The sequence below is a fragment of the Chrysemys picta genome, chromosome 14 (genome assembly GCF_011386835.1).
Source record: "Chrysemys picta bellii isolate R12L10 chromosome 14, ASM1138683v2, whole genome shotgun sequence".
NCBI classification, from domain to species: domain Eukaryota; kingdom Metazoa; phylum Chordata; order Testudines; family Emydidae; genus Chrysemys; species Chrysemys picta.
In genome coordinates, this window is record NC_088804.1 from 9,705,167 (window position 1) to 9,722,472 (window position 17,306).

A 17,306-nucleotide genomic window follows, 5' to 3' on the forward strand; every position below is an offset into this window, starting at 1 on the left:
GTATGTGGCTGCTACTCTACAAGGCTGTATGACTGACAGGCTGAAATGCACAAGTTAACATCTGAATTTAAAATACACGTCAAACTAGCAAACAACTGTTACAGGGATTTTTTTTAAAAACGTGTCTAATTTTCTTTCCTCCAGTTTTAATTTCATCATAACCTTTATGGTTTTGAAAATCATCTTTATTAACCATCTGCCAGAGATGAGAACTGCTAGAGTGACAGTACGTTCTTTAAATATCCATTGTCTCCACCTTTCAGCAACACATAAAAAGAATTCCAGGAGTTTACAAAATTGTTGTTTCCCTTCCTTTTGCATTCCCCACATCCCACCTTTCACTTCTTATTAGAAGAGCTTCAGGAACAGGTTTAGTTCCCTGTTTTGCCACTTTAGATTTGAATTCCAGCTAGGCCTCTGGATTCTTTTTAAATCAGGTTGTCCCATGGAATTTTTCTGGCTGAGTCAATGTGATGGAAAAAACGATGACCTACGTTTCGTAACTGTTGTTCTTCGAGATGTGTTGCTTACGTCCATTCCAAGTAGGTGTGTGCACATCGCTTGCAGTCATCAGAAGGTTTGTCCCCTAGCGGTACCTGTTGGGTCAGCTGTGGAGGCCCCTGGAGTCACACCTTCACAGCAGTGTATATAGGTCCCTGCCGAACCGCCACCTCCTCAGTTCCCTCTTGCTGGAGTACTCCAACAGAGGGATAGGCGGGCAGGTCTTGGAATGGACAGGAGCAGCACATCTCAAAGAACAACAGTTACGTTTTGGTATTTTTCTTCGAGTGCTTGCTCATGTCCATTCCAAGTAGGTGACTCCCAAGCAGTTCCCAGGAGGAGGGGTCAGAGTTCACCAAGTTGCAGACTGCAGCACCACTCTGCCAAATACTGCATCGTCTCTAGCCTGCTGAGTAATGGCGTAGTGTGACATAAAGGTGTGGATTGATGACCACCTCGCTGCCCTGCAGATGTCCTGAATGGGGACCTGCACCAGGAATGCTGCCAAGGAAGCCTGCACCCTTGTGGAGTGCGCTGTCAATGCTGGGACAGGTATCTTTGCTTGTAGCATGCTCTGATACAAGCTGTGATCAATAACAAGCTCCTTTGGGACGACACTGGAAGCACCAGGTTGACATCCCATGGGGGGATCGGCTATCTAGTCCTTTGAGGAAGTGGCCAACCATGGGGTTAGTGAATACTGACCGGGACGGCAAGCCGAGATGGCGGCCAGGTGCACCTTAATTGACGACACTGCCAAGCCCTGCTGTTTCAGATGTAGTAAATAGTCCAAGATAATGGGAATCAATGACTATAATGACAGAGTGTCTTTTTGCAGAAATCAGACTGAGAATCTCTTCCACTTAGCCAGATAAGTGGCTCGAGTGGATGGTTTTCTGCTGCCAACGAGAACTTCCCTAACGGAGTCTGAGCATGCGAGCTCCAAGAGGTTTAGCCACAGCAGTTCCATGCTGTGAGGTGGAGAGACTCTAGATTGGGATGCTGGAGGTGGCCGTGGTCCTGAGTGATCAAGTCCGGGACCAGGGGCTGTGTTATAGGTGTGTCCACTGACAGGTCTAGAAGCATGGCGAACCTGTGTTGACATGGCCAAGCTGGCGCTATAAAGATTGTTGATGCTCCCTCTCTTCTGACCTTCAGCAGGAGCTTGTGCATGAGCGGGAAGGCCGGGAATGCGTACAGTAGGTGCCCCTTCCAAGGGAGGAGAAAGGTGTCCGCGAGCGAACCAGGGCTGTGATTCAGGAAGGACCAGAACTGCTGACGCTTCCTGTTGAACCATGTTGCGAACAACTCTAGCTGGAGAAATCCCCACCTCTGGAGGATGTTGATTATGACATCCAGGCGTAGGGACCACTCGTGGTTGTGAAAGGACCTGTTGAGATGATCGGCCAGTTCATTCTGAGAGCCCAGAAGGTGCAATGCCTCCAGATGTATGGCGTGGGCAATGCAGAAGTCCCACAGCTTGAGGGCTTCCTGACACAGGGGAGAGGGGTGAGCACCACCCTGTTTGTTTATATAGAACATCGCTGTTGTAACGTCTGTCAATTCTGATACCCATCTATCCTGCAGATGGGTTTGAAATATCTGGCAAGCAGGGCAAACCGCACATAGCTCCTGAAGCTGATGCGAAGAAAAAGTTCAGCTTGGGACCAGAGACCTCGAGTCCTGATTCTTCCTAAGTGCACACCCCCCAACCCATCATTGACACGTCCGTTACTAGAGACAGCGAGGGTTGGGGCCCAGAGAAGGGCACTCCCGCACATACTGCTTGCGGGTCGAGACACCACCTGAGGGACTCAATAACTGGAGGAGACCAACTTGTCTAGGAGGTCTCGGTTCGGCCTGTACACCAAGGCTAGCCAAGCCTGAAGGGGGCGGAGCTGCAGCCTGGCGTGCTGTACTACATACATACAGGCAGTCATATAGCCGAGCAGCTTCAGGCAATTTCGCGCTGTAGCGGTGTGGTATCGCCCGAGCTTGTCTATGATGGCGCCCATGGTGAGAAAGCGAGTTTCCGAAAGGAATGCCCTGGCTTGACTGGAATCCAGGAGAGCTCCGATGAACTCTATCTCCGAGTAGGGATTAAGGTCGACTTTGCAGCATTCAGTATCAGGCCGAGCCTGTGGAACATTGTCCGAACTAGGCTCGCATGGGCCTCCACTTGGTCCCTGGAGCGGCCTTTGATTATCCAGTCATCGAGGTATGGGAATACTTGCACCTGCTGTTTCTGCAGGAAGGCTGCCATCACCGACATGCATCTGGTGAACACCCCAGGGGCTGCCAAGAGGAGAACTGTAAACTGACAGTGACCACAAAGCGGAAGAACCATCTGTGGGACAGGACTATGGACACGTGAAAGTAAGTGTCCTTCAAGTCGAGGGCGGTGTACCAGTCCCCCGGATCCAGGGAGGCGATAATGGAAGCCAGGGAGACCATGCGGAACTTTATCTTTTTCATGAATCTGTTGAGGTTTTGCAGGTCTAAAATAGGTATGAATCCACCCTTGGCCTTCGGGATTCGGAAATACCGGGAATAGAACCCCCTGCCCCTGAACTCTAGAGGGACTTCCTCTACCGCCTTGAGTAGTAGGAGCGTTTGCATCTCCTGCATGAGGAGCTGCTTGTGAGAAGGGTCCCTGAAGAGGGACGGGGAAGGAGGGAGGGAACAGAATTGCAGAGAATATCCCAATTCTACCGTGATCAAGACCCATTGGTCTGAGGTGATCTGTGCCCAGGCATGGTAGAAATGGGATAGACGATTCAGAAAAGAAGGGGAAGGATCCAGGATCTGAACTGGTGTGTCACCCCCATGCGCACCTTCAAAAGTTTGGCTTGGAGGCTGAGGGCTGCTTTGCTGAACCCTGGCCCTGGTTAGAGGAGGACTGAGAGGGTCTCCATCTATTACTCCTGCCCCGCTTCCTGCTATAGTCCTGTCTAGGGGGAGCAGGGTAGAAGCCAAGGGCAGGCTGTGGCTTAAATTACTTCCTCTGGGGGGCTGGCATATGAAGCCCCAGGGACTTCAGAGTGGCCGTGAGTCTTTCAGGCTGCGGAGCTTAGAGTCGGTTTGCTCTGAGAAAAGCCCTAAACAGTGGAATGGCAATTCTTGAATTGTCTGCTGGACTTCGTGTGGGACCCCCGACACCTGAAGCCACAAGCTCCTTCTTATGGCTACGGTTGTCGACACAGTCCGGGTTGCCGAGTCCGCTGATTCTACGGAAGTCTGTAAGGAGATCCTCGCGACTACCTTGCCTTCCTTGAGGACAGCAGAAAACTCCGAGCGGGAGTCCGCCGGCAGTAGCTCCTTGCATTTGGACATGTTCCAAGAGTTAAAACTATAGCGGCTAATAACTGCCTGCTGGTTGGCAATGTGAAGCTGGAGCCCCCTGGTAGAATAAACCTTCCTACTGAAGAAATCCAGCTTCTTCGCCTCCTTGGACTTAGGAGATGGTCCCGGTTGTCCTTGCCTTTCCTTTCAGTTGGCAGCCTCCACCACGAATGTGCCCGGCTGAGGGTGACTGAACAGGTACTCATACCCTTTTGAAGGCACAAAATATTTCCTCTCCACCCCTTTGGCCGTGGGGGGGGGAAGAGAGGCGGGCATGTGCCACAATGCTTTAGCAGTGTTATGGATGGGGCAAAGCCACCCTCGAGAGACCTTCAGGCACGAGAATGTCAATCATGGCGTCAGTCTCCTCCAACACCTCCTCTGCCTGCATGCCCAAATTCTGAGCCACTCTTCTGAGCAACTCTTTGTGGGCTCTGTTGTCCATGGCCGGAAGCTGGTGGATATGCCTGCCACTGCTTCATCAGGGGAGGATGAGGAAGATGCCCGGAGGAGGCATCAGGTCTTTCTAACCTTCTGGCTCACAGGGATCCCCTGCACTGCAATGACCTGCGTGGTGCTGGGAGCAGTGCTGGTTTCCAGGCCCGTGATCGTCTCGGAACCGGCCCCGGTGCCAGGTCCCACTGCGGTCTTAGTGCCAGCCTGCATGCCATCTCTTGGCCTCACAGAGGTTCCCGGGCTAAAGATGACGATGATGGAGGGGCCCGTGTCTCTGAAACCACCTACAAGGATCTGGACCCTGGCCCTGGGGGTTGGTGGTAGGCCCATATGGTCCAGAAGGGCCATTGAGCTGGTGCCATGGCATCATAGGCAATGGCTGTCCTTCCTCTTGTCTGGAGTGGTACCGGCTTTGCCTAGAAGCGTACGACTCCGCTTCCGAGTCTGATGAGGCCTCCAACCTCAGCAACCAAGGCGGCATGGAGTGAGACTGTGCCGGGGAGCGGTGCCGCATCATCGCTGCCTTGCCCTTAGAAGGCACTGTGCCCCTGCAGAGCCAGTGCAGGCACTGTGCCCCATCACCGCTATGAGGTCCCTCGCTGCCTCAAAGGTGTCCAGCGTGGAGGGAAAGTTTCTGTCTTCCCCCGAAACTCCTCCATTGGGGATTTCACTAGAACTGGACTCGATGGACCTTCCTGTGAGGCCAGAGTTGACGATGCCAGCTGAGTCCAAGCCAGAGCAGGGTGTCCCGGAGCAGAACGCACCGCGCTGGTGCCTCCTCGCTCCACTGCTCGAGTGGGAGAGAGACTTCTGTCGGTCTTCTTTCTTTTGTGCAGGATCGGCAAATGGGAGCAGTGCCAGGCACTCGCATTGGAGGTGATCTTTGGCGCCAGGGAATGGCAGTGCCGAGGGTCCCTGTAACCCAAGTCCTTTCTCGGTGCCGCAACCTCTCGTACCGAGGCCGGTGCATGCTATACCAAAGAGCTGGGCTTGGGGTCAGACGCTGCCTGTGCCGGCTGGGGATGAAGGGCAGATTCCATGAGGAGCAATTTCAGCCTAAATTCCCTCTCCTTCTTAGTCCTTGGGCGGAGGCCTCTGCAGATTTTGCACTTCTCAGTCTAACAGGCTTCCCCCAAACACTTTAAGCAGGAGTCGTGTGGGTCTCCCCTTGTTATAGGCTTCGGACAGGACCCACACGGTTTGAACTCCTAAGACCGAGGCATGTCCCAGACCCCGGGAGAGGAAACGTGGTGGAGGGGAAAACCCCCAAATAAAAGTTATCTAAACTAACTATGGACTACTGGAATTAACTAATACTAAGTTTTCAACTATTTACAAGTACAAGAAAAGTCCACTAGGGGATGGCTTGTCGTAGCAAGAGAAGAGCTGCTCCAACGACCGTCACAGGTGGTAGGAAGGAACTTTTTTGCGAACAGGGGCTGCTAACAGGGAGTTTCGCAAGGGAGTTTGGAAGAGGAGTGGGAAGGGAGCGGGGGTCCCTTTATTCCCCTGAAAACCTATAAACCAAACTACATTCAAAACCTTTTGCTTAAACAGCCCTTTCATTAACTAGGAGACAATGCAGGCAGAAGCCCAGCAGCAGAGTGGGGGCTATCCTGTTTATTGTGCTCAGTGTAGCATGTATGATTACCTGCCCTGTGAGCGGGTGGCGTATGTGTGCATTCGGTGCAAGGAGCTCCTGGCCCTCAGAGACCACGTACGGGCTTTGGAGGCCAGGGTAGCGGAACTGGAGGAGCTAAGGGAGGCAGAGAGGTATGTTGATGAGGCTTTCCGGGACAGTGTAGAATTGTCCCACCTCTGGTCAGACAGCCCCTGTGCTGTTGAGGAGGATGAAAGGCCCAGGGAAGCAGAGCAGTCAACGGGAACTGAGGGAAACGTTCCCATAGTTGGGACCCTCCTTCCAGATGGTGCTGGGGTTATCTCTTGCACGGAGGTTGCCTCTCCAGGGGAGGGAACTCCAGTTGCTAGGAAAAGGCAGGTGTTAGTAATGGGAGATTCGATCATTAGAAATGTAGATAGCTGGGTTTATGATGACCGGGAAAACCGCATGGTGACTTGCCTGCCTGCTGCGAAGGTTGCGGATCTCTCAAGACATCTAGACAGACTTGTGTGTAGTGCTGGGGAGGAGCCGGTGGTCATGGTACATGTAGGTACCAATGACATAGGGAAGGGTAGGAGAGATGTCCCGGAGGCCAAATTTAGGCTGCTAGGGAAGAGACTGAAATCCAGGACCTCTATGGTGGCATTTTCAGAAATGATCCCAGTTCCACACGCAGGGCCAGGTAGGCAGGCAGAGCTTCAGAGTCTCCATACGTGGATGAGACAATGGTGTAGAGAGGAGGGGTTTACTTTCATTAGGAACTGGGTAAACTTTTGGGATGGGGGGAGCCTATACAGGAAGAATGGGCTCCACCTAAACTAAAGTGGAACCAGACTGCTGGCACGAAACATTAAAAAGGTTGTAGAGCAGTTTTTAAACTAGGAGATGGGGGAAAGCCGATTGCTGCAGAGGAGCATGTGGATCGGACAGAGACTTCTCTTAGGGGAGAGTTTAATGATAGAGAATCTCCAGGTTATAGTCAGGAGCAGAGGATGGAGGAGGATAATGTAAGGGCCAGATCAGACGAGAAACATTCACATAAAAAATAATCTGACACATCAGAAAAGGGCAGACAAATAAAGAGTGACGAGTTTTTAAAGTGCTTGTACACAAATGGTAGAAGTCTAAATAATAAGATGGGTGAACTAGAGTGCCTCGTGTTAAAGGAGGATATTGATATAATAGGCATCACAGAAACCTGGTGGAGTGAGGACAATCAATGGAACACAATTGTTTTGGGGTACAAAATATATTGGAATGACAGAACAGGTCGTGTGGGGGTGCGGTGGGAGAGTGGCACTATATGTGAAAGAAAATGTAGAATCAAATGAAGCATAAATCTTAAATGAATCCACATGTTCCATAGAATCTCTATGGATAGTAATTCCATACTCTAAAAAGAATATAACAGTAGGGATCTATTATCGACCACCTGACCAGGACAGTGATAGTGACGATGAAATGCTAAGAGAGATTAGAGCGGTTATCAAAATAAAGAACTCAATAATAGTGGGGGATTTCAATTATCCCCATATTGACTGGGTGCACGTCACCTCAAGACGAAATACAGAGACAAAATTTTTCAATATTTTAAATGACTGCTTCTTGGAGCAGCTGGTACAGGAACTCACAAGGGGAGAGGCAATTCTCGATTTAGTCCTGAGTGGAGCACAGGAGCTGGTCCATGAGGTAACTCTAACAGGACCGCTTGGAAATAGTGACCATAATATAATAACATTTAACATTCCTGTGGTGGGAAGAACACCTCAACAGCCCAACACTGTGGCATTTAATTTCAGAAAGGGGAACTATGCAAAAATGAGGAGGTTAGTTAAACAGAAGTTAAAAAGTACAGTGACTAAAGTGAAACCCCTGCAAGCTGCATGGGCGCTTTTTAAAGACACCATAATAGAGTCCCAACTTCAATGTATACCCCAAATTAAGAAACACAGTAAAAACTAAAGAAGAGCCACTGTGGCTTAACAACCATGTAAAAGAAGCAGTCAGAGATAAAAAGACTTCCTTTAAAAAGTGGAAGTCAAATCCTAGTGAGGCAAATAGAAAGGAGCATAAACACTGCCAAATTAAGTGCAAGAATGTAATAAGAAAAGCCAAAGAGGAGTTTGAAGAACGGCTAGCCAAAAACTCCCAAGGTAATAACAAAATGTTAAGTGTATCAGAAGCAGGAAGCCTGCTAAACAACCAGTGGGGCCCCTTGATGATCGAGATACAAAAGGAGCACTTAAAGACGATAAAGTCATTGCGGAGAAACTAAATGGATTCTTTGCTTCAGTCTTCACGGCTGAGGATGTTAGGGAGATTCCCAAACCTGAGCCGGCTTTTGTAGGTGACAAATCTGAGGAATTGTCACAGATTGAAGTGTCACTAGAGGAGGTTTTGGAATTAATTGATAAACTTAACAGTAACAAGTCACCGGGACCAGATGGCATTCACCAAAGAGTTCTGAAAGAACTCAAATGCAAAGTTGCAGAACTATTAACTAAGGTTTGTAACCGGTCCTTTAAATCGGCTTCTGTACCCAATGACTGGAAGTTAGCTAATGTAACGCCAATATTTAAAAAGGGGTCTAGAGGTGATCCCAGCAATTACAGACCGGTAAGTCTTATATTGGTACCGGGCAAATTGTCAGACACATAGAAAAACAAACGGTTGAGCAATAGTCAACATGGTTTCTGTAAAGGGAAATCGTGTCTTACTAATCTATTAGAGTTCTTTGAAGGGGTCAACAAACATGTGGACAAGAGGGATCCAGTGGACATAGTGTACTTAGATTTCCAGAAAGCCTTTGACAAGTTTCCTCACAAAAAGGCTCTTATGTAAATTAAGTTGTTATGGGATAAAAGGGAAGGTCCTTTCATGGATTGAGAACTGGTTAAAAGACTGGGAACAAAGGGTAGGAATTAATGGTAAATTCTCAGAATGGAGAGAGGTAACTAGTGGTGTTCCCCAAGGGTCAGTGCTCAGACCAATCCTATTCAACTTATTTATAAATGATCTGGAGAAAGGGGTAAACAGTGAGGTGGCAAAGTTTGCAGATGATGCTAAACTGCTCAAGATAGTTAAGACCAAAACAGACTGTGAAGAACTTCAAAAAGATCTCACAAAACTAAGTGATTAGGCAACAAAATGGCAAATGAAATTTAATGTGGGTAAATGTAAAGTAATGCACATTGGAAAAAATAACCCCAACTATACATACAATATGATGGGGGCTAATTTAGCTACAACAAGTCAGGAAAAAGATCATGGAGTCATTATGGATAGTTCTCTGAAGATGTCCGCGCAGTGTGCAGAGGCAGTCAAAAAAGCAAACAGGATGTTAGGGATCATTAAAAAGGGGATAGAGAATAAGACTGAGAATATATTATTGCCCTTCTATAAATCGATGGTACGCCCACATCTCGAATACTGCGTACAGATGTGGTCTCCTCATCTAAAAAAAGATATACTGGCACTAGAAAAGGTTCAGAAAAGGGCAACTAAAATGATTAGGGGTTTGGAACGGGTTCCATATGAGGAGAGATTAAAGAGGCTAGGACTTTTCAGCTTGGAAAAGAGGAGACTAAGGGGGGATATGATAGAAGTATATGAAATCATGAGTGGTGTGGAGAAAGTGGATAAGGAAAAGTTATTTACTTATTCCCATAATACAAAAACTAGGGGTCACCAAATGAAATTAATAGGCAGCAGGTTTAAAACAAATACAAGGAAGTTCTTCTTCAGGCAGCGCACAGTCAACTTGTGGAACACCTTACCTGAGGAGGTTGTGAAGGCTAGGACTATAACAGCATTTAAAAGAGAACTGGATAAATTCATGGTGGTTAAGTCCATTAATGGCTATTAGCCAGGATGGGTAAGGAACGGTGTCTCTAGCCTCTGTTTGTCAGAGGATGGAGATGGATGGCAGGCGAGAGATCACTTGATCATTGCCTGTTGGTCCACTCCCTCTGGGGTACCTGGCATTGGCCACTGTCGGTAGACAGGATACTGGGCTAGATAGACCTTTGGTCTGACCCGGTACGGCTGTTCTTATGTTATGTTCTTAACTGAGGAAGCAGCGGGTCGGCAGGGACCTATATACACCACAATGAAAGCGTGACTCCAGGGGGCTCCACAGCCGATCCGATGGTTACCACTAGGGGAAAAACCTTCCGACGACCGTGCCTGCAGTGCGTACACACCTACTTGGAATTGACATGAGCAAGCACTCGAAGAAGAATGGCAGCATTACCTCTTGTAACTGAATTGGAAATTGAAGACAGCACTTTTAGGCTCATTTTAAGAAGTGGACACTAAAGTCAACGAGTTAACGTGGAACATGGCATTTGCCACTCCCTGCCCCAAAATGGAATAACAGAGCACTGTGCAAGCTGTCATTTTATAACCAGCAACCTCAAAGAGCAATTTCTACTGTGAAATGGGGAAAGGGGGCAGAGGTAATCAAATATTTAAAAGGGTGGAGATTATAAAAGAAGAGAGAAACACTAGCAGCCGATAAGGCAACACGTATTATGTTATTATCTTAAATGCAACAGTAGCAGGAAAAGAAACACAGGGAGAAAATGTGTTGGTTGAATTGGAGAAATATATATATGCACATCCACACCCTTATGTTTATGTAGTGTCCTACGATTTAAATGGTTTATTCTGCTTTCACGACTCATTTGTTTCTTCCTGTCAAGAATTCAGGTCTTTAAAAAGATTTTTCTAGGACTGCAATATTTATTTTCAAAAGTATCCATTTCCAAAAATTGCCATTAGACAGCACTGTCATCACACTTCTCTTTTAAAATTAATTTTGCTCAACAATGCTGCCTTTTCAAAGGATTCTTCCTTCATTTGTACTCAGCCGAGGATTTATTTTCACTTGTGCAACAAACCGCATGCTTATAAAGATGCATTATTCATCAATCTCATATGCATATGAACATTTGTAAGCAGAAACCTGGGCAGACATTTTGTCACAGCTCCAAATGGCTTGGCCAGTAGACACAGTATATTACTGTGCAGGAGACCAGGATGGGAGAACACCCATCAAAATACTCACATTTTTGTGCAGCGCTGCCTGAAAGCATCATGAAGTCCTAGAATTCAGGGAATGTGAAGGCATGCGATACTGGGCAGAAGGAAGATTTAGAGCAGTAGTGCCTCTTCCTCACTGCAGGAACGGGCTGCTTGACAGCAAAGCTTTACAACAGGAGGGGAGGATCCGGGATAGAGCAAAAAGCAGCCGCTCAGAATGACAGGCCAAAAGAAAAGCCTAAAAGCTAATGTGAACTGGCCTGATTACATGTCCAGTTCTGGAACACGCAACCAGGTTCAGACGGGTAACACAAAACCCAAGATCTCCTCCCATTTCCCATGCAACATGTTTTTTGGGAGAAATAGTTGGCGGGGGGAGGGAGGATTCAGAAGCAAGTCCTGTGCTGGCTTCTTTGAATTGCACGCTTTGCCTGTTAATTGGTCTTATTTCCATGAGTAATGTACTGGTATTTCAGTCTGCCCAAATTGGCTTGCCCAAAGCCTGAGAACTGGCTCACTGGCTGGCTTGCCTCCTGCTGTGTTTGGAGCTGTGCCTTTTCAACTGATTCTGCATCTCCAAAGGATATCAATTAAGCCTCTGCTATATTCTATGCACTGGGTCTGTTTGTGTCACACACACACACAAAACGTATTTGACTGGAACAAGGCTTTAGAAGAACAACCTGCTGTGGGGAGGTTAGATAACCGGCTTTTAACACAGTAGATGCACTTCAAACCTCTCAGACCTTTGACTTCTCAAGGCAAGGACTGGAATATATCAAGGATTTTAAATGCTCTTGAAATGACACACTGATACCACAAGAGCTTTGAAGGGGAGAGTGGAGTATAGAGACTGGATCTGCACTATCATTCTATAAAACTCATTCACAAAAATTATTGGGGGAAATCTCTTTCCGCCCAGGTGTCACTCTGTGTCTTAAGTGCCTTGGAGGAGGTTAGTGTCCATTTTGATATCAAAGATGTAGGAAGACAAGATTTGCCATAATCAGAGCCGTCCGTTGGGCTACTAATTACAGTATCCAGTTTTTGCCAGCAGCTAATAGCTGATGTTTCAAAGAAAAGCAAAAGAAAACTTCAAAGATCACACACACACACACACACACACACACACACACACACACACACACACACAATTAAGATGCTGGAAGATACCAGAATAGCTTCTGAGGCTTGCGACGTGGGAGTCTGTAGACAATGGGATGGTCTTGCCTAGTTTTAAATTAGTTTAGCTTGCATTATTTGCCATTCCTAATACAGCAAAGCTGGACAGCCTGCCGGGAAGCCACAGTAAAGCACCAGTAAAATACCTTCCAGGGGGAGGGGGTTTCCATAAAAAGAAATGTATTAACTGGATTAACCTATATTTAAGGGATCAGCAATCAAAGAGGAACATTTCATTAACAACTTTTAATTATTTCCAAATCCCCATACAGACCATAGCCCATTAACACCAGTATTTAAAAAAAAAATAATAATAATACTCCGCAGTTTGCAGTGCCATCAACTGCTCCAATGAACAGGAGCTTTACAGAAGAGAGGAGAAAAAAGCAAGGCTAAAAAACGGGACTGTTTTCAGGCTTTTAAGCACAGTAATACACTGTTTCTCCTCTTCAAGGTTATAGTTTTGCATGGAACAGTGGCTGGTGGGCTGGGATGTAACTGCACACTCCAGGGACCTAGTTTGGCCTGGTGCTCCCAGCACAAAAGAAGTAGCGTTACCATAGCTTTGCGCTCAGCTGTGTGCAGTTCTGCTCACAATGTCGGGTTTTTGAAAAAAAAGAATATACTGGGTAATTTTTTTTTTTTAATTTGCACATGAGTATGTATCCAGCTTTCCTTAAATGATTTTGTTACTCTTTTATTCATTTTAATTAATTTGCATTGAACAAACATACAGATGAGGTCTCAGAAGCATAAAACACCAACCTCCGTAGAAAATGGCACCTTCAATAGGAGCCCAAGCTGTGACATTTGCTGTTTGAAGCATGTGAATTAGAGGCGGCTTGCAGTTAAACTGGTCTCAGCACAGAGAAATTTGGAGGATAAAACCCTCCTGACCCAAATCACACTCCCACACTTCTCTGTTCATTTGGTTTCTCCAAGTCAGCCCATGACAAATCAAACAAGTGAATGTAGCTGCCCGCTGTAGGTAGAAGGAATACCATCTATCTAGGCTGGTACAAGATGATATTGGAGAGATACAGGATAAGAGTAAGGTTTAGACACTACCCACAGTTATACCCAGGCAGCAACAATGACTTCACCAGAGCTGCCTTGGTATTACTGCAGGCAAAGTTCTCCCCAATGGTGTTGATGGGATCAACGTGTCTAACAAGTTCCAACCTGTGTAAGCTGTTGCATAATAAATGGGAACAACAATAAGTGTTCTACTGTATAAATCACTCAGTAAATAAAAATCATTTTAAAACGTCCTGGTCACTTTAGAATTCACGAGAGGTTTTTAACTAAATACCACAACCTCTCTTTTTTCATACAATCGTATCTGTACAATAATCCCTATTGAATTCAGCAACACCGGAATACTAGCTGTGAGTGTACTGTATAGAACCACACACAATGTTGATCAAATTTCAGAAATACCTCATTTTCCTGGGTAAAGTCAAGAGCATCTTCTCCTGAAGCAAGTAGCGTATGAAGGATCCTTTGTTTCACCTGTTCCCATTCGACCAGCATTGATTCTCGGTGGTACTCTTCAGCCATACCAAAGGTCTATTAGCAGAGAAAAATAAAAGCTAAGGAACACCCAGAAACACCAAATACTCTTTAAAGGACAACATTAATTATAACCACTAACTAGTTCTGCTGTAAGTAAAGCACAGACAGGAATCAAAAGTAAAGAAAAACATTAACTAGTTTAACGAATGTTGAGAGAGCCCTAGAGCCAATGTCCAGCAGTAAATAATTTAGAAGGTATTCTCGTTCAGGTTTTTGATGATTCAAACAAGCAAAGGGCTAGCAAAACAAAGGCATTTTAACACGTGTCTAGCTCTGTAAAATGAGTGCCTTGCACAATTGAGCCCTGCTCCTGGTTGAAGCCTCTAGGAACTACTGTAACACAAATAACATTAATAGGTTTGCTTTCAAAGATGTACATTACTGATGCAACACACGGAGCAATCTGAGGTTCATTCCATCTCTACCAGACACACCACAGGGAATTGGTTGAACTCCCAACTTTCATCAGTTGGTGTCAACTGCAGCTTCTGTTGCCAAAAAGTCTGGCGTAGAAATGCAGATGATGCAGTATTTGTCCACAGACCTGCTGTACCAAAAGAGGAAAAGATTTCTTATCATCTTAACTACAGGTTTAATTCTGTATCAGATTGCCCAAGTAAATGGAAGTAAGGGAATCATAGTCTGCAACGTCTGCTCCGCTTTTAGGTTTCGAGGAGCATTTGAAATTGCCTTGTGTATTCACTTTCTGCATGGAAGACCACCAGTTAGGAATGGGTTGATCGTTGTTGCTCCGTCAGAGGCAGGTAGCGCCACCCCTCTACACTACAGCCACCTCACATCACTGGTCAAATACTTCCTCGGTATCCAATACTACTAGATAGCTAATAGGAAAACTGGCAATAAACACAACTAGAACTGCCCCCTTTGCATCTCAAAACCTTGTCCAGGGACAAGTAGAAGCTGGCTGCTCCACACCATTAGGGCTGTTAAAAGGTGAGTTCAGTAAGGAGATGAAGGGGATAGAGCTGGGAGTCCCCACCCCCGCCGACTGTGCCCTGCTCCAGACCTACATCTCAACCAGGGTAAGTCCCATTTTGGGCAGTCCATCCATTTGCTGGGTGCCTATCAGTGAGGGAAGAGATGACAAGACACCTCTTTCTGGGGTAACGAACAGCTGCAGGTGACAGACTAGGCAAAAGGGATCTGCTCTGAGGCCATCATGCCATCCCCACACTGCCACCATTACCTGATGTGCCTTTTTACAGGCATATCTGCCACCACGCTGCATTATACCCCAAGCTAGGGAGACTGGGAGGCCGGGTCAGATCTAGGTTCTAATGCTTTTTCAATATGGAAGCAGAGCTATCTGTCACTCAGGGTGTGAGGAGAAGTCAGCCCATTCCAAACCGGGGGTGGGGGGCCTCCCTCACAGAAACAATAAAGAGTGACGTGAGTGAAATCTGCACCTAGGACTATTTCTTCAGGCAACCTTCCCTGTCCCACATCCTTCTCTGTTCTTGATTTTAGAGTAAACCCAAGGTTTCCAGGTCAAATTTGTTCCACCTACGTTGAAAAGATTAGCCTCTCTATTAGGCAGCTAGTTTTGGTGGGCTCTTGGGCAGTCCAGTTAAAATAAAGGGTTTCATTGTATTATTACTTCGCCCCTAAAGAATTTAAAAAGAAAAAACTAGGGAAGAGAGATCAAAATTCAGGATATCTAAGTGGCATACTATGTGTTTGTACAGTGCCTAGAACAATGGGGCCCTGATCCTGACTAAGGCCTCTGTCTTATAAACAACATACAGAATGCAGGGACTGTATTCCATCTGCTTGGGGGGGGAATCACCGCAGATGATAACAGAACAATCACTTGGCCTGCTGAAGACCTAGAAGCTGTAAGAAGAGGTACTTTAGGACTTAATTGACTCTTCTTATGGGGTAGGAGGTTGGATTCCGGGACAGAAGTGGCACTGGATTTCAATGAGCTAGGTTTCACAGCAAAAACACTTCCCACTTTCTGTCACCTGCTTGCCAGGCTGGGGAGTGCCATGGCAGTATCCCATTCAGGAGTGGAGCTCACAGACGCTGAAGGCAGCCCACCTTAACCTTGGCCAGGAGAACAGTATGCAACATGGGGCACTGGACTGCAGGCAGGTGTTGTCGGGAGGAGCCACGGAACGTTGTAAGAAACACAAATAGGCCCCGGTGAGGTGTGGAAAGCAACGATTAAGGGTCTGAAAGTGCTAAACACCTACAACTCACATGGAGTTCATGCTCAGCACCTTTCAGGGTCAGTCCCTACGTTGCCCAGTTCTCTCAGCCTTTCCGAAATTCAGGGAAGTAAACGGGACCACCTTATCTTGGAAACAAAGATAGTTTCTCTCTAAAGTGACTAAACTGCTGAGACGCTGAGCCCTTCAGATAGGACTTTTAAACTCACGGAAGGAAAAGAGTTTGCTCATTATTCATTCAGCAACAGCATTAGAGAAGAGATGTTGCTTCATTGCAGTCCCATTCATTATTGGTGTGATGGTGACAAGTAGCCACGAACAAATGAGACAGGAAATATCCTAACATGTCCAATAGCTCCAGATAGAGAGGAGATTATCTTAGATCAGGTGTAATCAATTATTTTTTTTTGTCAAGGTCTAAATTTCTCAGTCAAGGTATATTCAAGGTCCAGAGAAAATAATATAAAAATAACAACAATAATGATAATAAGTAAATAGAAAGATTTCAGGGTCCGTTCAAAAGTGTCTGGCAGTCCAGATTTGGCCCTCCGTCTGCCTATTGACTACCCCGATCTCACTTCCTTTCCCGCATCCAACTCTCTCTTTCACATACACCTACAATTTTGCACTGTGGTGTGTGACTAAATGTTCTGGTTGGCTGCACTCATTTTTTTTCAATCGCATTATGGCCCAATGTTAGGATACTGTCCTTTGGAAAAAACACGCATCAGTATATATGACTTCATAAAAGGCCATGGCATTTGACAGCAAACATTTAATTGTGGTGCCTGCATATAAACAGATCATGAGATTTTTGTTTCTTCCCTATTGTATAATATTAAATACTCTTATATAGTCAGGACTGGATCCAGCTAGGCTCCATATTTTCACTGCGGTGTCATTACCTTTATGGTTAAACAGAAATACCAATTAGGTATTAAAACAAGTGTCTGTGTGTATATAGAAACACAGTGCTGCAATATTTTTTGCATACAGCTTCAGCGAATATCATTTTTATACACAAAAAATTTAGCTCTGAACATTTACTCACTAAAAACCAAACCATTTAATAAGGATGCTTTGAATGTTATATATACACACAATAGTTAAATCTCATAGCACTATTGCTTGCTGGACTCTGAACACAAGTACTCACTGTATGTTGAGAACATCACAACTTGTCATATGCACGTGTAAACTGAGACATACTTACAGTGAATTCATTGCATATTGTCCTTTTATGGAAAGTTATCATTTGGGGGGTCTGCTCCCTCCCCAAGACATTTCTTAATAAGTAAGGATCAGAGTGTTTCTCAGTGTCACAAAGAGGATGTTGCCACTTTAATAAAGAGGTTCTAATGTCCAATACTCTGTGTTGTGTGGGTCTCCGATCT

At 46.0% G+C, this 17,306-nt stretch overlaps 1 protein-coding gene across 8 annotated transcripts in view; it reads right to left on the reverse strand.

Annotated features, from left to right (window-relative positions):
* NUP93 (nucleoporin 93) overlaps positions 1-17,306 on the reverse strand; it is a 137,833-nt gene that overhangs the window by 34,131 nt on the left and 86,396 nt on the right. For all 8 annotated transcript variants that reach the window (XM_065566957.1, XM_065566959.1, XM_065566960.1 and 5 more), the window contains one exon: positions 13,586-13,714. In XM_065566957.1, coding sequence (XP_065423029.1) covers positions 13,586-13,714 — 129 coding nt within the window. The remainder of the gene's footprint in view (positions 1-13,585; positions 13,715-17,306) is intronic.